Source organism: Schistocerca nitens, chromosome 1 (assembly GCF_023898315.1).
Source record: "Schistocerca nitens isolate TAMUIC-IGC-003100 chromosome 1, iqSchNite1.1, whole genome shotgun sequence".
In the NCBI taxonomy this organism is placed as follows: domain Eukaryota; kingdom Metazoa; phylum Arthropoda; class Insecta; order Orthoptera; family Acrididae; genus Schistocerca; species Schistocerca nitens.
Window position 1 is genome coordinate 1,025,521,703 of NC_064614.1, and position 24,033 is coordinate 1,025,545,735.

The following is a 24,033-nucleotide window of genomic DNA, read 5'->3' on the forward strand; positions in this document are numbered from 1 at the left end:
GTATTCTAGAACAATTGTATTGTTTCCGTACAAACTTCACAAGTCACGGGTAATTGTCACACTCCCATTCAACACAGTTTGCATGGAAACGAGAAAATGATGGACCATTATACTGAAATGCTGCATACTCGCCAAATACGTCACCAAATGACATTGTAAATGACTAGACGGAACTAGCCAACAAATTGTTTCTAAGAAAGTTTCGTAATTTACGTTTATAGCGCAAACGTCAAATGCAGTCCTGAAAAAACGTGATACTAATAGCAAATAAATGGTCATACATTTCGTTCTCTCGTCTAATATTAAACCATCCAATCTATGTAATGTTATTCATTTGTTCTGTCTTTATTCTTTCTAAATGACAGTCCAATACATCAGTTTATGACTGTGGGTAAAATATGCAATCTTAATTCCTTAATATAAAATGTTCGTTATTGTTTTTGTAATATTCAGAACAATTTAGTTAACCATTCATTACTATGCTTGGTAAATTACCATGCGAGTCAATTGTCAAAGTATTAAAAAAAACACATACGGAGTAGAAGAAACGGTTACAGGCGAACATACGCTTCGTACTAGGAATGAGACAGGAGAGAACAAATTGAGTTCTGCAACAAATTTCACCAACCAATAATGAATATGTTCAAGAATCAGAAGAGGAGGAGGTATACTTGGAAAAGGTCGCGCGATAAGGGGAGATTCCAGTTAGATTACATCATAGTCACGCAGAGATTCCGAAATAAAATATTGGATTTTAAGGCGTATCCAGGAACAGATATAGTCTCAGATCACAATTTAGTACTGATGAAGAGTCGAGTGGAGTTTAAGAGTCTAGTCAGGAAGAATCAGCAACAAAGAAATAGGATACAATAATAGTAAGGAATGAAGATATCCCCTTGATGTTGTCTAAGAGTAGATACTACAATAGTGAATGGCTCAGTTCAGTTGAAGAGTAACTGATGTCTCTAAAAAGGGCAATCTCAGAACTTCAAAAGAAATTCATAGGTAAAAGAAATTAATTGCTTGGAAACCATGTGTAACTGAAGAAATATTTCAGTTGATCAATGAAAGAATAACTCATAAAAATGTTCAGGGAAATTCAGGAATACAAAAATATAAATCACTTAGAAATGAAATAAATGGGAAATCCAGGGAAGATAAGGCGAAATCGCTCTATGAAAAATGTAAGCATTTCGAAAAGGAATAGTTGTCCGAAGGACGGACTCAGCATATAGAAAATTCGAAACAACCTTCGGAGAAATTTTAAGCGGGAGTGGTGACACTGAGGGTGCAACAGGAATACCACTGTTAAATGCAGAGGAGAGAGCGGATAGGTGGCAAGAGTACACTGAAGGTCTCTACGAGGGAGAAGAGTTATCAGATGACATGATAGAAGAAGAAACAGGTGTTGACAGGAAAGAGATGCGGGACTCCAGTTTTTGAATGAAAATTTAGAAGAGCTTTGGAAGACTTAAGATCAAATAAGGCGGAAGGGATAGTTAACATTCCATCAGAACTTCTCAAATAATTTTGCGAAATGGCAACAAAACGACTATTCACATAGGTGTGTAGAATGTATAAGACTGTCACATACCATCAGAGTTACGGAAAAACATTATCCACACAGTTCTGAAGACTGCAAGAGCCAATCAGTGCAAGAATTATCTCACGAGCAGCTTAACCTATGCATCCAAATTGCTGACGAGAGTAATTTACAGAAAACTGGAAAAGAAAATTGACGACCAGTTAGGTAATGATCAGTTTGAATTTAGGAAAGGGAAAGGCACCAGAGGAAGCAGGTCTTATGTTGCAGTTGACAATGGATGCGAGACTAAAGAAAAATCAATACTGTTTCATAGAATTTGTCGACCTGGAAAAAGCGTTCGACAATGCAAAATGGTACAAGATATTCGAGATGCTGAGAAAAATATAGGTAAGCTATAGAGGAAGATGGGTAATATGCAATATGTATAAGAATGAAGAGCTAACAATAAGATTGGAAGACCAAGAACGAAACAAGGGATGGGTTAATCTTTCGCCCCTACACCGAAGAAGGAGTGACAGAAATTTAAAAAAAAGGGTTTAAGGGTTTGATTAAAATTCAGGATGAAAGGATGTCAATAGTAAGATTCGCTGAGGACATTGCAATCCTCAGTGAAAGTGAAGAAGAATTACAAGATATGTTGAATGGAATGAACAATTTAATGAGTAAAGAATATGCTTTGACAGTAAATCGAAGAAAGACGAAAGTAATAAGCAGCAGCAGAAATGACAACAGCAAGAAACTTAACATCAAAATTGGTGATCACGAATTAGGCGATGTCAAGGAATTCTGCTACTTAGGCTGCAAAATAACCCTTGACGAACGGAGCAAGGAGAACATAAAAAGGCAGACTATTACTGTCAAAAAGAGCATTTCTATTCAAGAGAAGTCTTCTCCTATCAAACATAGGCAGTAATTTGAGGAAGAAATTTCAGAGACTTTACGTTTGGAGCACAGCATTCTATGGTATTGAAACAAGGAACGTGAAAAAAAAAACAAAAAAAAGAGAGTCGAAGCATTTGAGATTTGGTGCTTCAAGATACTGTTGAAAATTAGGTGGACTTATGAGGCAAGAAATGAGGAGGTTCTCCAGAGAAGCGATGGAGAAAGAAATACATGGAAAACACTGACAGAAGGGACAGGATGGTAGGACATCCAGCGAGTTAAAACTGCAGAGGAAAACAAAGACTGGAATACATCCCGTAAGTAATTGAGGATTTCAGGATGCAGTTTGCAAGCACTAGTCTCAGATGAAAAAATACAAAGAACTTGACATTATGAGCCAAATATCCGTACCCACTCCCCTGTAGCCTAGATTCATAGACTGATTTGGTTGGGGAGGATTTCGTATAGCCACTGTATCCTCTACAGAGGTAAACTGGCCCATACCTGTTGTCGCTGGTCCTTCATACCCTGTATACTGGCACTGTGACAGAACTGACGTCAGGCTTGGTACCCCACACCTTGTTTTGGAGACAGACACAGAGAGTTTGCTGGCCACAGGAGTACCTCAACATCGTGCAGACTATTCATAGAGGCATGTGTGTGGATGAGCATTGTCATGTTGAAGCATTTCTTCACAATAGTCTCATGTGAGGGGTAACACTTGAAGACTCAGGATCTCCATCACATACCGCCAGAGTTCCCTCAGTCACTACCAACCATAACCTGAAGTCATTCCCTATGGCCACCTTACCAAGGCGACATGAGTTAACACCATTGTGTCTCTCCAAAACACTGGAACAATGGTACATCTACCTATGTCTTTGGAACACTCACTGGTGATGATCATGGATAGTGCAAACCCGTGATTCGTCGCTTAACACAATGCGGAACCATTCAGTCGACAGTCCATGCTTCCCATTCATCGTACCATTCCAAGCACAACCGTTTGTGTTGTGGTGTTAGTGGCAACCTGCACATGTGATGATAATTGTCTAGCCCACCTGCAACCAAATGTCCAACCAAACATTCGGGATGCCACAGAATGTTGCAGCGGCTCTATTATTTGTTTTCTGAAGGCAGGGGCAGATGTGAAGAGGTTACGATGTGATTGGTGTACAATACGGCGATCCTCTCCCGTGGTAATCAGACAACGGTATTTGAGCCCTCACGTTGCCAAGCAGTCCAACATGAGGCAGCTGTCATATTTGAATACCCCACAAATTTAGATTTTCCAGTCAAATGGAGGCTCACAGTAAGACCCCTTTCGAACTCTGCCAGATGCTGTACACATTCTCTCTCTCCGTGACCTTCACAGTGATCAGTCAACATCCGAAGCTCTTCATGCTCCTTATATACCCTACCAGACCCAACAAAAACAGTTAAAACTAGAAACCAATGTCCTCCAATGGCTATTCTACTGGCTATAGAAAATTGCAAGTCTAATCACTTACATACGCACTGACAATGAGTCCATGTATGAAGTTATACTGATATCCAACTACACCTTCTCTATGCTTCCCTTTTTTGCCAATCAGTATTCGTATTATGCCAACTGAAGAAAGATGAAAGTCTGTAGCACATATTGTAATAAACAAAATATATATAAAGTGGGAGAGTAGTGGATTTCTTAAAGTAAAGCCATGGCCAAGAAGCTCAGCACCCAGTAAAGTAGATAACTTAACTGAGTCACTGCTACTTTCACAACATCAGCTATTTAAACCAACAGTTGGAGCAATGTGTTACCTCTATGTCTGTCCAGCAGTCGTAGCCTTGGTTGAAGCCGAGTGGTGGGTGTCCACAGTGACCAAGAGGACGAGGAGTACGGTGACATGAGAGCTACACTGCGGCTGGTGAGCGCTGCCGCCAACCTGCACCGCGATCCCGTGCAGCTGCTGCTCGTGCCCATCACCATCTTCACTGGGCTCACGCAGGCCTTCTTCAACGCGGACTTCACAGAGGTTAGTGCTCCACACGGAAGAGGATACGTTACCAATGCCACTTGAATGCAAGGCACCTTCCTCAATGTGGACTTGCCAGAGGTTAGTTCGCCACACACAAGAGGCTGCATTACCGAGGCCACTTACGTGCAAGGCACCTTTGTCAACAGAGACTTCCCAGAGGTTAGTCCCCCACAAAGAAGAGGCCACATAAGTGCAAGGCACTTTCTTCAGAGTGGAGTTCACAGAGTTTAGTTCCCCACACAGAAGAAGCTATGTTACTGAAGTCACTGAAGTGCAAGGCACCTTCCTCAATATGAACTTCACAGAGTTCTCCACAGAGAAAAGACTACGTTACCAAGGACACTGAAATGCAAGGCACCTGTCTGTGTGCCAAATGAGATTAATTTTTCTCATTATGCTGTGTGATGGAACTCTGAGGCAGATTTACACTGTGCTGGACGAGAATATTATATTTTTCGGGAAATGATCTCATCATCTGTCCACACAATATTAGCCATCTACTTTTAATTATTATATCAAATAAATGTAGTTACGAAATTAATTATTGACTTTTCTGCAGGTACGTCTTTGCAGTCGTGCATGAGACTACAACTGAGCTTTAAGCATAACTCTGTGACCTGCACAGTGAAACGTCCGCCGGCCACTGTGGCCGAGCGGTTCTAGGAGCTTCAGTCCGGAACCGCCCTGCTGCTACGGTCGCGGGTTCGAATCCTGCCTCGGGCATGAATGTGTGTGATGTCCTTGGGTTAGTTAAGTTTAAGTAGTTCTAAGTCTAGGGGACTGATGACCTCAGATGTTAAGTCCCATAGTGCTTAGAGCCATTTGAACCGTTTTGAAAAGGTTACTCGCCATAAGATGATGTTAAATATTAAGACAAAGTCACACAGCGGGTATTATTGTATATCTGAATTTGAACAAGTATGGGCCAATTGAGCATGAAATATGGCTATCATAGCTCAAACAGATATAACGAAGAAGGGTTTCATCAAACTGTGGAATGAAACTGCACGTCACAATGAAGTCCTGTTTGTTGCTAAAACTCATGCACTTGACTCCAAACATTGAAAAGATAGTGCAAGGAATTGCTAAGTGCACAATAGTTAAAATGGATTTTTGAACATATACGATAATACCTCGAAACAGCGGGCTGGAATTGGAAAGGAAATGCTAATAGTGTCATACAATTTGCCAGGTCCACCTAAACTGCCATTGCTTGCTGAATTAGTTAATATGCCAAGGAGAAGACCCAGAAAATTAAATGTGATCATCAGAACTCTTGCCTGAGCACATTTTGAGTTCACTAGCTGAGTATGTCATGCACTGATTTAGAAAAGCAGAAACAACTAGCTTCGTGTCCCTATAAACACATGAATGATAATTTGGCACATGATTACCATCGTTCTAAAACTCAGATGCAGAGAATGACTGCAGTGATAGCTTAAAGTTGTAAGTTTGGCCCCGGATCTGTGATCGGCTCTGAGATAGTCTCGAAAGACCATCAGCCACAATGTTGTCTTCCGGAAGCACGGACGCAGACCAAATGTTGCCTCTCTGGAGCTCTAAGACGAAGTGTTCATATCATCTTCTTCTAAAAATTTTGTTGGTACTGCCAGCGCCGAAATCTGAGTACCCAATCACATTGGAGCTTTCTAGTTCAGTCCGATGAAAATTCATAAAAATTCTGGCAATCACTCTCCTCTCTTAGAGAATCTGCTGTGATTACCATAAATACACATTTCACTCTTAGAGCGAGGCAAGAGACAGCAGTTCTCTCGCAATACGAGTTTGCGACTGGCGCGTTTTCATTCCTACTACGAAAATAATTTTCATTAGGCAATCCTGGCCTTCCTTACAAAACTTACGCATCAATTACTGCTGATCTCTTTTGAGTCCGGCGGATTTCTCTCACTCTGTGTGTCTCATATTTTCCCATACCGTCGCATATCCGTATATTTTTTGGAAAGTTTTCGTTTCACTGCCGTTCACAGTTCCAGTTTATATCTCGCCGAGTGTGGTGTACTCCGACCTGTTGTCGATGACACCAGGGCGCCGTGGCCATCCCAAAGAATGGCTACCGTCCAGTGTTTTCCTGCCAGCGGCTTTGCCTTTTAGCGAGAGAACACTTTTTACTACCAGTTTGCGATTCAACTCCTTCAGTCCTCAGGCCCTCATAGTCAGCCTGCGAACTCATCCCATATATAAATGTCACGTATCTTTTACCACCAAAAAATGGTTCACATGGCTCTGAGCACTATGGGATGTAACTTCTGAGGTCATCAGTCCCCTATAACTTAGAACTACTTAAACCTAACTAACCTAAGGACATCACACACATCCATGCCCGAGGCAGGATTCGAACCTGCGACCGTAGCGGTCGCGCGGTTCCAGACTGTAGCGCCTAGAACCGCTCGGCCACTTTTACCACCGCATAGACATGAAATGAAGAAGTACTGAATATATTCACAATCACTGGTTCGGCCCTCACGTTCTTAAAGTCAGCCAGTGGACTCAGCTCACAGAAAAATTACACATACCATATAGAAACGAAATGAAGAATTACTAATTATTTCACAATCATTGGTGTTTGCTTCAGTTACTTGCATACTTTCATTCTTCACTTGTCTTTGAATTAATTCGGTAGTCTAATTTGAATAGCGCGTTATTAATCAGGTTACGGAGGAGGCTACTCACCTTGAAAGAGACGAGGAGAAGATCTGCGTTCGGACGGTACACTCAAAAGAAAGTTTCAGGGCACATACAGGGAAATTTAAGCTCCCTGCATATGTAAAATCCTTTATTGAATGTGTCTGTCGGAGAATATTAACCGCACTACAAGCAGTTTCTGCAACGACAGTTAATCACTACACCATATCTACTAGATTGGCGTCACGAAGTTAGACACCTCAAGGTCACACCCACAGCCTGTAGTCCGCAGGTGCTAAGTGCTGTGGTTCGCCTTCCTCATTGCTGTGTTGTCACATATACACTGTGAACAGCGCACCAGCTGATTGTTCAACGTTTCCGTGCGCTATCGTGTGTCCACGTGTGGTTTCAGTCTTCAGTAGAACGGTGCATTGACGTGCGCTCGGTAGTGAACGAAATGCAGGAGAAAGGGCCTACGTGTATTGCTACTCTGTTCTGTGTGTGTAAAGGACGAAAAGACATTCGGAAACAATCTAAAATTGTCGTTTCGAATGCACTGAAGTTTCTTATGGCCTACAGTGAAGAAGCCAGGGATAATATAAATTTTGCACAAATTCATAAACAGACAGCAAAACCGTATGATTTTTCCGAGTCGACTGCAGGCATTATTAGCAGAGTAGTAACATCAACAGAATGACCGGATGAACATGAGTTTCGATTCTCCATGAAAGGCGTATAAACGAGAACGGAAATCTACAGAATTTTGCGATTCGAACAAAGAGTTAGTGTGTACAACAGTAATAGGTTATTGCGACAGAGGAGACTGTCCAACGGCTAAAAATGATACAGGGCACTCTTCGTGAAAAAATTAATCATTATGGCTCAGAGACTTCCGTTCTTCGCCTTCTAAGCTCTCTTACTTTTTGATTCAGCAAGTGTAATGATGGTCGAAAATTTTAAATATTATTTGAGCGGCTTCGACGGAAATATTGGCCTGTAAGTCCCTACACTTATTTTTATATAGGGGTGCCGTCACGGTCAGTAGGAACTGTAAACAAAAAATTTTCTGGAGGTAGGGAATATTATCTGTCGTATTAAGACATGCAAAATATTCAAATGTGTGTGAATTCCTAGGGGACCAAACTGCTGAGGTCATCGGTCCTTAGACTTGCACACTACTTAAACTAACTTATGCTAAGATAAACACACACACTCATGCCCGAGGGAGGACTCGAACCTCCGGTGGGAAGGGCCTCACGTTACGTGACGTGGCAGGTAAAACCGCGCGGCTATTCCGCGTGGCTAACACATGCATCTATAAACTTTAAGAATGTTCAGATATAATTTTCAACCCAAAATGTCAGTGAATTTGTTTTTCCCAAGGATTGAGGTAAGAATCCACTTCCTTCAAAATTTTCTGTGCCTTTGGTTGTTTCCTTAGCAACTGACAAGATTTTTTTTTGGTAAATGCTCCATCACGTTACAGACTAAAAATAGAGATGACTAATAATTTTTCGGAATTTTTACGAACATTCGAAACTATAGCTAACTCGCAACGCTATGAGACGGTGAGGTGACTTTGAGGTGCTTAGTTTCATGACGACTACAGTAGCAAACGATCGTGTTGCATTCGGGATAAGCTAATTATCAAGGAATTTCTCTGTTAATTTGCTTTTTGAACTTTGCTGTCATCTGTTCAGAGCTAGAGTTATAGGAAATCAAGCATAACAAATATGTTTCCTGAATACGAAATTTGACACCCTTTGACAAAGGGTCGTCCACACCCACAGACGTACTTGGTCTGCTGCCTTTTTGATCTGCGCTTAAGGAGAGGCTAGAGATGGCTTCCACAATAATGGCTATTTTCTCATGTGGCTCCACTTTCCACTTACCAGAAATAGAGAACACGATTATCTGGCAAAGAACTGCTTCTTGAATGTCAGTCGCTTTCATACCATCCAGGATACCTGTCTTGCCGTTGGATATGTTGTCGTCTGCTCCACAACTACCAGTATCTCATCATAATCGAATGTTGATTTGGATAGTACCAATGACGAATGGAGGAAACTGAATACTGTGTATGGGAGAAGCTGCACATTGCTATGGGATAATGGTTGGGCGATCGTATTAGGTGATTAGGTGATTCTCACTTTTCAGCATGTAGCCAGAGGCGTGCAACAGGAAGCTGCGCATGACGATTGATGTTTTTTTTATATATTGTAGCACATTCAACAATTCCAGGAGAACTGGAGGAACTCTTTGTTTTCAAATTTTGTGGTACTGGTTGTCGTATCAGCATACACATATTGCTTGCCTGGGAGTCTCTAGATTCATTATATTATTTGCCGATGCAGCGCTGCTCTGCAGTGTGATCAGGGACACATTCAAGCAAAACAGCGACTTTGTGCCATTCCGTCACTTCTTCATGTCTACCTACTTTACTGCACAGATTCGGTAGAATCTACTGGCACATCTCACCACTTGCATGGCATGAAACGTCAGGTGCAGGGTCACATGACAACATGGTATAAGTTATATCACATCTACAACGCTCCAAAGCAACTTGTGTGCTACTTCCAGGGAGTGGCTTAATTTTGCTTCGTTAGGTTGTTGACGTTGACCAGGAGCAGGGCTGATGGTACTTTGGTACATGCCGTTTATAAGAATCCAACTCAGACTGAATTGTATTTTCAGGGTGATAGATGTCACCATCCAGCTAAGCATGAAGGGATGTTTCGCACCTTGATTCATAGGGCCCACGTCGCCTCAAATCCTGAAAGTTTGTTAACTGAGTTGGCCTGGAAGTCGCCTTTTCTCAGAATAGTTACAGTAGTAGTGGTAGTAGTAGTAGTAGTAGTAGCTTTATTCATCCGTAGATCTCTTTTTACAAAGATATAGGACATGTCAAAGTATTTACAAATTTAGATCAGTTTAAAATAAGCTAATTCGTACACACATATATTTACATACTTCTAGTTAGAGATTTTCTCCTGGTATACAATACTTTTTTTAACAATAACTTATTAAATAATGTAATGCCACACTGTTCACTCATATCTCACTATCGGTCACTGCACACACTATATACACATTGTTTCATAATACTTCACTCACTACACACACATACACACACACACACACACACACTGATGATCTCTGGGCCATTTTCTGTACCGCAACTTCCCATTTCCTATCCTGGAAAGCTGAGTCAGTATCCCTCCATAATGAGTGAAATGTTTAGCTCAGAAAGAGGAAGAGGTGTTAGTATTGTGCTATGCATAGCTTGGGGGTAAGTATTTCTAGAAAGGAAAAAAAAAAGAAGAAGAAAAAAATAAAGTGAAGTGTTATGTGGAATGTTGGATATTTTGTAATCATTAATATTATTATTTATTTTTATAACATTTTTTACCAAACCCCTACTCTGTTTTAGCTACGCAATCCTTCAATGTATAAAATGTAATGCATAACAGGTACATTTTAGCTGCTTTTTTAAATAAATATATTTTTGCAATTTCTTTAATCTCTATTGGTAATTTATTGTAAAGTTTTATTCCTTGGTAGAAAATGCTGTTTTGAGTTTTATGTTTATTTTTTCTTGTTAAATGTAAGTTGAGTCTATCTCTTGTTGCATGATCATAGGCAGAACTGTTTGTGCAGTAATTAGCAATATTATTTTCGATGTGTGCAACTGACTGGTAAATGTATTCACATGGAGCAGTTAAAATCCCAAGTGTTCTGAACAGATCTTTACAATGAGCCCGACTAGTATTTTTGGTTATTATTCTTATGGCTCTTTTCTGGAGTTTGAAAATTATGTTCATATTTTGTGCATTTGTTCCCCAAAAAAGAATTGAGTGTACATATGAATAGTATGTAACTAAAAGACACTGCATGTTACACACTGATGATAGGATTCTAAGGGCATAATATGGTGATGACATTCTGTTTGCAAGTACCTTTGTGTGTTCACATCACTTCAGCTGAGAATCAATATTCATTCCTAGAAACTTTGCATAGAGTAAAATAGAGATGAGCCACACGTTGAACTGTCGACCAAATGTGCATCGGGTGTCGCCTCCTGGGACGAGCTTGAACGAAGGTGTGGCCTGCATAGCACAATCAGGAAATTCACGACAGTGTGGAGTGAGGTCTACTAAGTCATCTTTAACAGAAAATGAGAGTTAGAAAGTCTCCTAGAAGGCTTAGCACATTTGATTCTGGAATTGAGAGGAGAACTTGTGTTCGTGGGAACTGAATAAGGGGGCAAACACTTGATGTTTCTCTTATTTTCCCAACAGCTCTGTCTTAATTGGAGAGCTGTCTTACAGAGGCTGTATATCATCGCAAACGAGAACACACTATTACTCTACATCGGGCTTCCCAGCAAATCCCAGTTTCTCTGTTATACTTCGCTCTATTAGAGATGAAAACTCTGCTCGCAACTCTTTGCAACAATACACAGTCAAATACTTTAAGCACATTAGGAGACAAGGGCAAAATGGCACTTCTTCCTCTTTATATTCTAGCCGACAGAAAATGTCAGTTATTACTCATTGCGATTAACGTAGATCAGATACCTTATTCACACGAGGAGATAAGCATGAGACAGATCATCGTGCTATTTATTTTCTGACAAGAAATAATATAATTACTACTCGTTGCTACTAGAGACAAACTCTGTAGCGCTGGTGCTTCCCTAAGAGGTAGAAACTCAAGATAATGACTGTTACTGGATACTTACCGCAAACTCTGTTCTTCTCCCTCGAATGTTTTCTCGGCATCTTACTGCAACAGCACTGAAGTGTCACACAATAATAAGTCTGGGGCTCGGCTGTAACATTGCTTGCGGCGAATCACTGCGACCGCTTTTTGGTGATGACTGTTTCTAACTCATTGTACCAACTGACTGCGCTGTATACGCTAGCCGCTTATATAGTGATGTTTCAGGGCTCTCGGACGTGTTTTTCTCGTAGAGTTGCTATCCTCCTACTCTTCCAGAAGTCTTCCTAAGGACCGAAATTTTTCCAGGACTTTCTAAAACATTATGGCTGGTTCTAACATCTTGCTTCTGTTGGGTGTAGTCAGCTTTGGGCCTCCTGGCTATCCTGAGGGTGCTGTTGTTCTCGCCAGCAGTCACAGCACGGCTGCGTTCTTGGCTGGCTGGCGATATCTTACCCCATACCTAGCTCTGGCTCAGAACCCGTTTCCTCGTGCCCAGGAGTGGCCGTGCGGTTCTAGGCGCTGCAGTCTGGAACCGAGTGACCGCTACGATCGCAGGTTCGAATCCTGCCTCGGGCATGGATGTGTGTGACGTCCTTAGGTTAGTTAGGTTTACTTAGTTCTAAGTTCTAGGCGACTGATGACCTCAGAAGTTAAGTCGCATAGTGCTCAGAGCCATTTGAACCATTTTCCTTGTGCCCACCTGACCCAACCTTAGCACTACACTCATTTCATAGCATCTATGCCACTCTTAAATGAATAAAATTTGACAGCCGTGACGTGGGTGAGTGATGAAAATAACAAGATAGGATCAAAGTGTATGGTCTTTTTGACTCACCCAGGTAGCGTTTCCAGCAGGATTAGTCATGTTCTGCAGAAACGTGATATCAAATGTGTTCTTCAACCATCATCTGAGGTTAGTACCCTTTTATGATGTGTAAAGGATGATGCTAGTTCGTGTAATGTAGGTGTCTACCATATCCCTTGCATTTTTGGCATGTCATATTGGTCAGACAATCAGGACCAGGAGGTCTGGTGTATTGAGTGTAAGCATCACACACATTTACAACAGTAGAGTAAATCTGTTATTGATAAGCATTGCCTATGCAATGCTTATCACATGGGATAAAACAACGCAGAGATTCTGGCAAGCACTTGAAGTTATCAGGATAGTGTTTTTAAGGATGGAGTTGCGATTAAATTATCGAGTTACCTTACAAATAATGAAGGAGGGGTATGGCCTAAATTTTGCTTCAAATCGTGTTCCCTCCCTGGTGCAGCAGAGGAATAGAGATAATACTACCTCACCCACTGGTAACTCATATTCACTAACTTTTAGCGTTAGTCATATTTAGTCATGTGGCGTGCTGGTTTGTTTTCGATGTGTGTACTGTCCTCTGGCAATGGTGTGTTATGGTTCTTGGGTGGTGTAGCTAAGCCTATCAGGGATTAAAATTTCATTGCACGGGATTTCTTCATTGCACTTTTCCCTCGAAAATGACAGCGTGTTCAGATATCGAATATCAGCAGTTGCTGAAGCCATCACCCCACTTCATTCCTGCAAGTTGTTTGAATATCTCATACGCCAGAAGAAAAAGATTCACAAATGGGACACAGTTCTACAAATACACACAAACACAAAACACACACACAATATCTTTTCCCTAAATCGTTGAAGGCAAATAAGGGGATAGTTGCTCTGAAAAGCGTAAAGCTTATTTGCTTCCCCATACTTTCATAATCCAAGCTTGTTCTCCATGTCTGTCGACAAGACGTTGAACACTATACTTCCTTCCTTTAACACACACACACATTCACACATGCACATTGGTATCGCATGACTTTTGTCAGCTCAGTGTACACACACACACACACACACACACACACAGAATGAGGTGAAAAAAGTCGTGGAATACCTCCCAACTTCGGGTCGGACTTCCATGCCCAGTGTAGTGCAGAAATTCGACGTAGCATGGATTCAACATGTCTCCGGAAGTCTCTTGCAAAAATATTGAGCCATGCTGTCCCTATTGACGAACGTAATTCCATAAGTGTTGCCGGTACATGATTTTGGGCACGAACTAACCTCCCAATTATATTCCATAATTGTTTGACGAGTTTCATGTTCGGCGATCTGAGTGGCAAATCATTAGCTCAAACCGTGCAGAATGTTCTTCAAACTAATGGCGAACAGCTGTGGCCTGGTGACATGGTGGATCGTCATCCATAAAAATTACATCGTTGTTTGGGAACATGAAGTCCATGAGTGGCTGCAAATGGTTTCCAAGTTGCCGGAGATAACCGGGACCCAGAACAGTCCACGTAAACACAGCTTACACCATCATGGGGTCACCACCAGCATGCACAGTGCCTCGTTGACAACTTGGGTTCATTGATTCGTGGAGTGTACGCCACACCTCGAACCCTACCATCAGTTCTTACCAACTGAAATTGCGTCGCATCTGACTAGGCCACGGTTTTCCAATCATATAAGTTCCAGCTGTCGTCGTCACGGGCCCAGGAGAGGCGCTGCAGGCGATATCGTGCTGGTAGCACAGACACTCACATCGGTCGTCTGCTGCCATAGCCAACTAACGCCAAATTTCGCCGCATAGTCGCAACGGACACGTTCGTGATACGTCCCAGATTGATTGCTGGGGTTATTTTATGCAGTGTTGGTTGCCTGTTAGCTCTGACAAGTCTACGCAAACGCCCCTGCTTTCGGTCGTCAAGGCCGTCGGCACATTCTTGACACTGTGGATCTCGAAATATTGCATTCCTTAATGATTTCCCACCCTGTAGGAATCAGCATGGGTTTCGAAGAAGACGGTCGTGTGAAACCCAGCTCGCGCTATCCGTCCACGAGACTCAGAGGGCCATAGACACGGGTTCCCAGGTAGATGCCGTGTTTCTTGACTTCCGCAAGGCGTTCGATACAGTTCCCCACAGTCGTTTAATGAACAAAGGAAGAGCATATGGACTATCAGACCAATTGTGCGATTGGATTGAAGAGTTCCTAGATAACAGAACGCAGCAAGTCATTCTCAATGGAGAGAAGTCTTCCGAAGTAAGAGTGATTTCAGGTGTGCCGCAGGGGAGTGTCGTAGGACCGTTGCTATTCACAATATACATAAATGACCTTGTGGATGACATCGGAAGTTCGCTGAGGCTTTTTGTGGATGACGCTGTAGTATATCGAGAGGTTGTAACATTGGAAAATTGTACTGAAATGGAGGAGGATCTGCAGCAAATTGACGCATGGTGCAGGAAAATGGCAATTGAATCTCAATGTAGACAAGTGTAATGTGCTGCGAATACATAAAAATAAAGATCCTTTATCATTTAGCTACAATATAGCAGGTCAGCAACTGGAAGCAGTTAATTCCATAAATTATCTGGGAGTACGCATTAGGAGTGATTTAAAATGGAATGATCATATAAAGTTGATCGTCGGTAAAGCAGATGCCAGACTGAGATTCATTGGATGAATCCTAAGGAAATGCAATCTGAAAACAAAGGAAGTAGGTTACAGTACACTTGTTCGCCCACTCCTTGAACATTGCTCACCAGTGTGGGATCCGTACCATATAGGGTTGATGGACGAGATAGAGAAGATCCAACGGAGAGCAGCGCGCTTCCTTACAGGATCATTTAGTAATCGCGAAAGCGTTACGGAGATGATAGATAAACTCCAGTGGAAGACTCGGCAGGAGAGACGCTCAGTAGCTCGGTACGGGCTTTTGTTGAAGTTTCGAGAACATACCTTCACCGAAGAGTCAAGCAGTATATTGCTCCCTCCTACGTATATCTCGCGAAGAGACCATGAGGATAAAATCAGAGAGATTAGAGCCCAAACAGAGACATACAGACAATCCTTCTTTCCACCAACAATACGAGACTGGAATAGAAGGGAGAACCGATAGAGGTACTCAAGGTACCCTTCGCCACCCACCGTCAGGTGGCTTGCGGAGAATGGATGTAGATGTAGATGTAGATACCTCTAGCTCCAACAACCATTCTGCGTTCAAAGTCTGTTAATTCCCTTCGAGCGGTCACGATCACGGCGGGAACCTTTTCCAATGAAACACCAGAGTACAAATGAGAGCTCCAACAAAGCACTGCCCTTTTATTCCTTGTGCACGCGATTCTACCGCCATCTGTATTTGTGCATATCGGTATCGCATGACTTTTGTCAGCTCAGTGTACACGCACACGCACACACGCTGATTGACGACTTCCGCTGCGCAGGCGTTCGTGTCGTGCTCGTGGGGGATCGCGCACATCGGCGGCGTGGTGGCGTGCTACGGCGCCTCCAACTGCGCCGCGTCGGTGGCGCTGGGCTGGCGCGGCCGGTCTGCGGGCCACGCGGCGCTGGTGTCGGCGTACGGGGGCTGCTACTGCCTGCTGCTGGCCGCGCTCTTCGTCTGGGCGCCCGACGCCAGCAAGGCCGCGCCCTTCTTCCTCCTTGCCGCCTTCTGGGGGATTGCAGACTGCGGAATTCTCGTCGTAAACTGTACGTCCACTGTGCGCTAACTGCTGTATGCAACACTTGACGGTTAGGTGACTGTACGACTGATGACCACTGAGTCATAGGTGACTGTACAGATATCTCTGAATATTTTTAACGAAATTAAGAATTTATAGCATTTGTAGACTTAGAGAAAGCTTTTGACAATGTTGATTGGAATACTCTCTTTCAAATTCTGAAGGTGGTAGGGGTAAAATACAGGGAGCGAAAGGCTATTTACAATTTGTACAGAAACCAGATGGCAGTTATAAGAGTCGAAGGGCATGAAAGGGAAACAGTGGTTGAAGGGAAGGGAGCAAGACAGGGTTGTAGCCTATCCCCGATGTTATTCAATCTGTATATTGAGCAAGTAGTAAAGGACCCATGGTCTAGGGAGCTCTCTGCAATAAAAAAACTGAGTCAAGGCATCAACGATCAACTTGAACGGATGTCTTGTGGCGTCCGCCCAGACCAAACGCAACGAACTATATCGAACAAAAAAAAAAAAGGCGGTGGTTCGCGTCCCAACCCTCCCAAAACGCCGGCACGGTAACTCAGCATGTTCGGTCAGGGGGTTCGTTGCCCCCTGTAATAAAAAAAAACTGAGTAAATGGATAAGCGACGAACTGAAACGGGTGTCTTCCGACGTCCGCCCCGAGCAGATACAACGAACGAAAACGAAAAAAATGAGATTAAAAAAAAATGGGTAGCGTCTTTGATTCATAATCAAAAACGTCTTCGGTCCCGGGTTCGATCCCCGCCACTGCCTAAATTTTGATAAATAATCAGCATTGGCGGCCGAAGACTTCCGGCATAAGAAGTCAGCCTCATTCTGCCAACGGCCTTGTCAAAGAGGGCGGAGGAGCGGATAGAGGTTCAGGGCACTGTCTTGTCCTAGGGGTGGGAAATTGCCCCTAAAGGCGGAAGAATCAGCAATGATCAACGACATGAGGATGCAGAAGGCAATGGAAACCACTGCATTAAAGACACGTAACGTGTATCCACAGGACATGTGGCCTGTAATTGAAGAAGTGTCATGATGATCTCTCCATCGGCAAAAGATTCCGGAATAGTCCCCCATTCGGATCTCCGGAAGGGGACGGCCAAGGGGGAGGTTACCATGAGAAAAAGATTGAATAATCAACGAAAGGATAACGTTCTACGAGTCGGGGCGTGGAATGTCAGAAGCTTGAACGTGGTAGGGAAACTAGAAAATCTGAAAAGGGAAATGCAAAGGCTCAATCTAGATATAGTAGGGGTCAGTGAAGTGAAGTGGAAAGAAGACAAGGATTTCTGGTCAGATGAGTATCGGGTAATATCAACAGCAGCAGAAAATGGTATAACAGGTCTAGGATTCGTTATGAATAGGAAGGTAGGGCAGAGGGTGTGTTACTGTGAACGGTTCAGTGACCGGGTTGTTCTAATCAGAGTCGACAGCAGACCAACACCGACAACGATAGTTCAGGTATACATGCCGACGTCGCAAGCTGAAGATGAACAGATAGAGAAAGTGTATGAGGATATTGAAAGGGTAATGCTGTATGTAAAGGGGGACGAAAATCTAAGAGTCATGAACGACTGGAATACAGTTGTAGGGGAAGGAGTAGAAGAAAAGGTTACAGAAGAATATGGGCTTGGGACAAGGAATGAAAGAGGAGAAAGACTAATTGAGTTCTGTAACAAGTTTCAGCTAGTAATAGCGAATACCCTGTTCAAGAATCACAAGAGAAGGAGGTATACTTGGAAAAGGCCGGGAGATACGGGAAGATTTCAATTAGATTACATCATGGTCAGACAGAGATTCCGAAATCAGATACTGGATTGTAAGGCGTACCTAGGAGCAGATATAGACTCAGATCACAATATAGTAGTGATGAAGAGTAGGCTGAAGTTCAAGACATTAGTCAGGAAGAATCAATACGCAAAGAAGTGGGATACGGAAGTACTAAGGAATGACGAGATACGTTTGAAGTTCTCTAACGCTATAGATACAGCAATAAGGAATAGCGCAGTAGGCAGTACAATTGAAGAGGAATGGACATCTCTAAAAAGGGCCATCACAGAAGTTGGGAAGAAAAACATAGGCACAAAGAAGGTAGCTGCGAAGAAACCATGGGTAACAGAAGAAATACTTCAGTTGATTGATGAAAGTAGGAAGTACAAACACGTTCCGGGAAAATCAGGAATACAGAAATACAAGTCGCTGAGGAATGAAATAAATAGGAAGTGCAGGGACGCTAAGACGAAATGGATGCAGGAAAAATGTGAAGACATCGAAAAAGATATGATTGTCGGAAGGACAGACTCAGCATACAGGAAAGTCAAAACAACCTATGGGGACATTAAAAGCAACGGTGGTAACATTAAGAGTGCAACGGGAATTCCACTGTTAAATGCAGAGGAGAGATCAGATAGGTGGAAAGAATACATTGAAAGCCTCTATGAGGGTGAAGATTTGTCTGATGTGATAGAAGAAGAAACAGGAGTCGATTTAGAAGAGATAGGGGATTCAGTATTAGAATCGGAATTTAAAAGAGCTTTGGAGGACTTACGGTCAAATAAGGCAGAAGGGATAGATAACCTTCCATCAGAATTTCTAAAATCATTGGGGGAAGTGGCAACAAAACGACTATTCACGTTGGTGTGTAGAATATATGAGTCTGGCGATACCATCTGACTTTCGGAAAAGCATCATCCACACAATTCCGAAGACGGCAAGAGCTGACAAGTGCGAGAATTATCGCACAATCAGCTTAACAGCTCATGCATCGAAGCTGCTTACAAGAATAATATACAGAAGAATGGAAAAGAAAATTGAGAATGCGCTAGGTGACGATCAGTTTGGCTTTAGGAAAAGTAAAGGGACACGAGTGGCAATTCTGACGTTACGGCTAATAATGGAAGCAAGGGTAAAGAAAAATCAAGACATTTTCATAGGATTTGTCGACCTGGAAAAAGCGTTCGACAATCTAAAATGGTGCAAGCTGTTCGAGATTCTGAAAAAAGTAGGGGTAAGCTATTGGGAGAGACGGGTCATATACAATATGTACAACAACCAAGAGGGAATAATAAGAGTGGACGATCAAGAACTAAGTGCTCGTATTAAGAAGGGTGTAACACAAGGCTGCAGCCTTTCGCCCCTACTCTTCAATCTGTACATCGAGGAAGCAATGATGGAAATAAAAGAAAGGTTCAGGAGTGGAATTAAAATACAAGGTGAAAGGATATCAATGATACGATTCGCTGATGACATTGCTATCCTGAGTGAAAGTGAAGAAGAATTAAATGATCTGCTGAACGGAATGAACAGTCTAATGAGTACACAGTATGGTTTGAGAGTAAATCGGAGAAAGACGAAGGTAATGAGAAGTAGTAGAAATGAGATCAGCGAGAAACTTAACATCAGGATTGATGGTCATGAAGTCAATGAAGTCAAGGAATTCTGCTACCTAGGCAGTAAAATAACCAATGACGGACGGAGCAAGGAGGACATCAAAAGCAGACTCGCTATGGCAAAAAATGCATTTCTGGCCAAAAGAAGTCTACTAATATGAAATACCGGCCTTGAGGAAGAAATTTCTGAGGATGTACGTCTCGAGTACAGCATTGTATGGTAGTGAAACATGGACTGTGGGAAAACCGGAACAGAAGAGAATCGAAGCATTTGAGATGTGGTGCTATAGACGAATGTTGAAAATTAGGTGGCCTGATGAGGTAAGGAATGAGGAAATTCTACGCAGAATCGGAGAGGAAAGGAATATGTGGAAAACACTGACAAGGAGAAGGGACAGGATGATAGGACATCTGCTAATACATGAGGGAATGACTTCCATGGTACTAGAGGGAGCTGTAGAGGGCAAAAACTGTAGAGGAAGTCAGAGATTGGAATACGTCAAGCAAATAATTGAGGATGTAGGTTGCAAGTGCTACTCTGAGATGAAGAGGTTAGCACAGGAAAGGAATTCGTGGCGGGCCGCATCATACCAGTCAGTAGACTGATGACCAAAAAAAAAAAAAAAGTTAAGGAAACAAAAGAAAAATTCAGAGTAGGAGAAGAAATTAAAACTTTGAGGTTCGCCGATGACGTTGTAATTCTGTCAGAGACAGCAAAGGACCTGGAAGAGCAGCTGAACGGAATGGACAGTGTCTTGAAAGGAGGATATAAGATGAACACCAACAAAAACAAAACGAGGACAATGGAATGTAGTCGAATTAAGTCGGATGATGCTGAGGCAATTAGATTAGAAAATGAGACGCTTATAGTAGTAAATGAGATTTGCTATTTGGGGAGAAAAATAACTGATGATGGTCGAAGTAGGAAGGATATAAAATGTAGACTGGCAATGGCAAGGAAAGCGTTTCTGAAGAAGAGAAATTTGTTAACATCGAGTATAGATTTAAGTGTCAGGAAGTTGTTTCTGAAAGTATTTGTATGGAGTGTAGGCATGTATGGAAGTGAAACGTGGACGATAAATAGTTTGGACAAGAAGACTATAGAAGCTTTCGAAATGTGGTGCTACAGAAGAATGCCGAAGATTAGATGGATAGATCGCATAACTAATGAGAAGGTATTGAATAGAATTGGGGATAAGGGGAATTTGTGGCACAACTTGACTAGAAGAAGGGATCGGTTGGTAGGATATATTCTGAGACATCAAGGGATCATCAATTTAGTATTGGAGGGTAAAAATCGTAGAGGGAGACCAAGAGATGAATACACTAAACGGATTCGGAAGGATGTAGGCTGCAGTACGTACTGGGAGATGAAAAAGCTTGCACAGGATGGAGTATCATGGAGAGCTGCATCAAACCAGTCTCAGGACTGAAGACAACAATAATAATAAGAGAGTGTACACAGAAAGAAAGCGAGTTACCTGCATAGCGAAGGCCAGCGCGAGGCTGCTTGAACTACAGCAATATGAATCAGTATGAAGGCAGGGTTGCACGAAAGTAATAGTACAGTGTGTAAAGCATAATGTATCCAATTTACTGCTAAAGTAGTAGATACATAGACACATAAACAATCGTGACGAAATTACGTAGTGTCTTTCATAACACGAGTAACAAACTAAGCAGTTTGCATTCCCTGTATATAAATTGCTATAACATTACTCACTGTCCTGTAGTGCTATTGCGCTGTTGGTACTTTGCCCAACCTCCGTTCTCCCTACTGCGCTGCTTCCTGGACTCGGGTAGGCGCGCCGGCCCCGGATCGAATCCGCCCGGAGGCTTAACGACGGAGGCCGGTGTGCCGGCCAGCCTGGATGTGGTTTTTAAGCGGTTTTCCACATCCCACTAGGTGAATACCGGGCTGGTCCCCACGTCCCGCCTCAGTTACGCGGCTCACAGGTATCTGAATACATTCGCACTATTCCATGGATTACACTAGACACATACCGTTGGGGTACACTAATTCCGTCCCAGAGGGTACGTGGTGGCGGCAGGAAGGACATCCGGCCACCCCTTAAATTAACCTTGCCAAATCCGATTAACCATGCCAAACCTGCGTCATTGTGGGAAAACGGCGCAAGCAAAAGAAAGAAAGAATACGATTTCAAATTAGCTTCCATTGTGTTAAACACAGCTTGCATCTATTCCACAAAGGTGTTCCACGGGTTTCAGATCCGTGCTACTTTCTGGCCAGCGCAAGACATCGGTATTTTTATCTACAACCGATTCTTTGTTTCTACCACAACCATACATCATATTGTCGAAGCACTAGACTTTTGTCACCTATGTTCTCATACATTCTAATCAGTTCTGTTTACAGCATCTCAGTGCACATGTTACAGTTCATTCTAGTGTTCGGCCACGCAATGCATGACTTACCTTTACTGCAGAAGGCTGAACAAGTCATAACGCTTCCACCTTCGAAATCTCTGCTCATTCTTGCCTGCTGCTTTGTTCGCATATCATGACAATAACAATGAAATCCATTCTGCCGATCTAAATTAAACTTCTTCTCACTTCTGAAGATCACTCTTTACGCCATACCGACGTCAATGACATACGTTTTTCAGCAAACTTCAATCCAGCCTCTTTTTGTTTGGGTGTTAGAACGGCTTTCTGCAGCCGTTTCTTCAATACAAGATGTTTGTCATGTGACAAAATTTGTCGTGCACGTCTGATAGTTACTGTCAACTGTGAATCAGCAACAACTCGAGAAGAATAATCGTCTATGGCCCTCGCTTTGCGCAAAAGTAAACCTTTCTATGACTTAGTTAACATTCTACTTTGCCCATATTTTCCCTACTACCCATATCGTGCGCCCAGTCTAACGAAGTAATCCATTGCTGTGCTGCAATGGTTCAGCTTCTTTGGTGACTTGACGATTACAGAGTCAGATTTACCTGTACCATTGTCCGCCGCTGGTAGCTGAGTGCTCAGCGCGACGGAATGTCATAGCTAACCGACCATGTTCGATTCCCGACTGGGTATTGTGTTGTCCTTATCATCATCATTTCATCACCAACGACACGCAAGTCTCCAAAGTGGCATCAGATCGATAGTCTTGCATCAAACCAACGGTCTACCCGACGGGAGGGTCTAGCCACACGGCATTTCCATACCTGTACCACTGATTTTTCCTTTTTCATCACATGATAACCGTTTTCCGCATGACCATATCACAATCGTGGTTTGTGTACAAAACACACGCTGTCGCTAATGGTCTCTGTTTCCTATCTTCAGAAAGGAAACGTACGCACACACTAACACCCTACAGAGCTGACTGCGTTTATACCGACCTCCACCCGCTACTACTAGAATAGTTGATGTCTTGCCGGCCGGGGTGGCCGAGTGGTTCTAGGCGCTACAGTCTGGAACCGCGCGACCGCTTAGGTTAGTTAGGTTTAAGTAGTTCTAAATTCTAGAGGACTGATGACCTCAGAAGTTAAGTCCCATAGTGCTCAGAGCCATTTGAACCATTTTGATGTCTTCTTATATAGTGTACTACTGACATCAAATGCGGTACCATTCGACTGCATTTATCATATACTGGATTTCATATCATTGCATACACATTGCCCACAACTATTCCAACCGACAACGTTAATTTTCCCGCATATGTCCTTGCCTGAATATTGATTTCCACTACAATAGCGCAGAAAATAGCCCCGTATTGTCTAATGCAGCAGCACACAACGGCAGCCGGGACCGACGACATGTACGGGCCCTGCAACAGATTTATGACGGCGTACTAGTCCGCCACACTTCACGAACGCTCCGCTCCGTGCAGGGCCCATGAGATCTCAATATTTAACTGAAAAAGTGCCCACTAAGGGTATTAATTTTGTGGTGTGCTATCCAGAGCTTGCACGCATTTAAACATGCAATTAAGAATTATTCAACTGGTCTGAAACAGTTACTCGCTCCCGCCGGAGACGGCTGCGGGCACTCGTAAGACTAGCAGTGTGACGTCGAGGACGACAGGAAAGACAAGCGGGGCGCGTACGTCACGAAGGCAGTCCTGCGTTCGCTCGCTCGCTCGCTCAAATCGGCAGACAAACTACGTTTCTACACCTGTTAACTCGTAACTAGGCGTGTCCGTACAAACGAAAACTGAATCCGCTGGAATCCGCTATTATGGAATCTTAATGTTATTAGTCCTACCATGATGGGAAGTCCATCGGCCTACTTATAATTTGTTACGGCTGTACTGGCGTACAATAAAATAAAATCATGCTAAAATGATTATCAGTTGCATAAGGCACTAC

At 42.8% G+C, this 24,033-nt stretch overlaps 1 protein-coding gene across 1 annotated transcript in view; it reads left to right on the plus strand.

Moving 5' to 3' along the window:
• LOC126222593 (protein unc-93 homolog A-like) overlaps positions 1-24,033 on the plus strand; it is a 51,293-nt gene that overhangs the window by 18,417 nt on the left and 8,843 nt on the right. The window contains exons 3-4 of the mRNA XM_049942185.1: positions 4,290-4,446; positions 16,060-16,324. Coding sequence (XP_049798142.1) covers positions 4,290-4,446; positions 16,060-16,324 — 422 coding nt within the window. The remainder of the gene's footprint in view (positions 1-4,289; positions 4,447-16,059; positions 16,325-24,033) is intronic.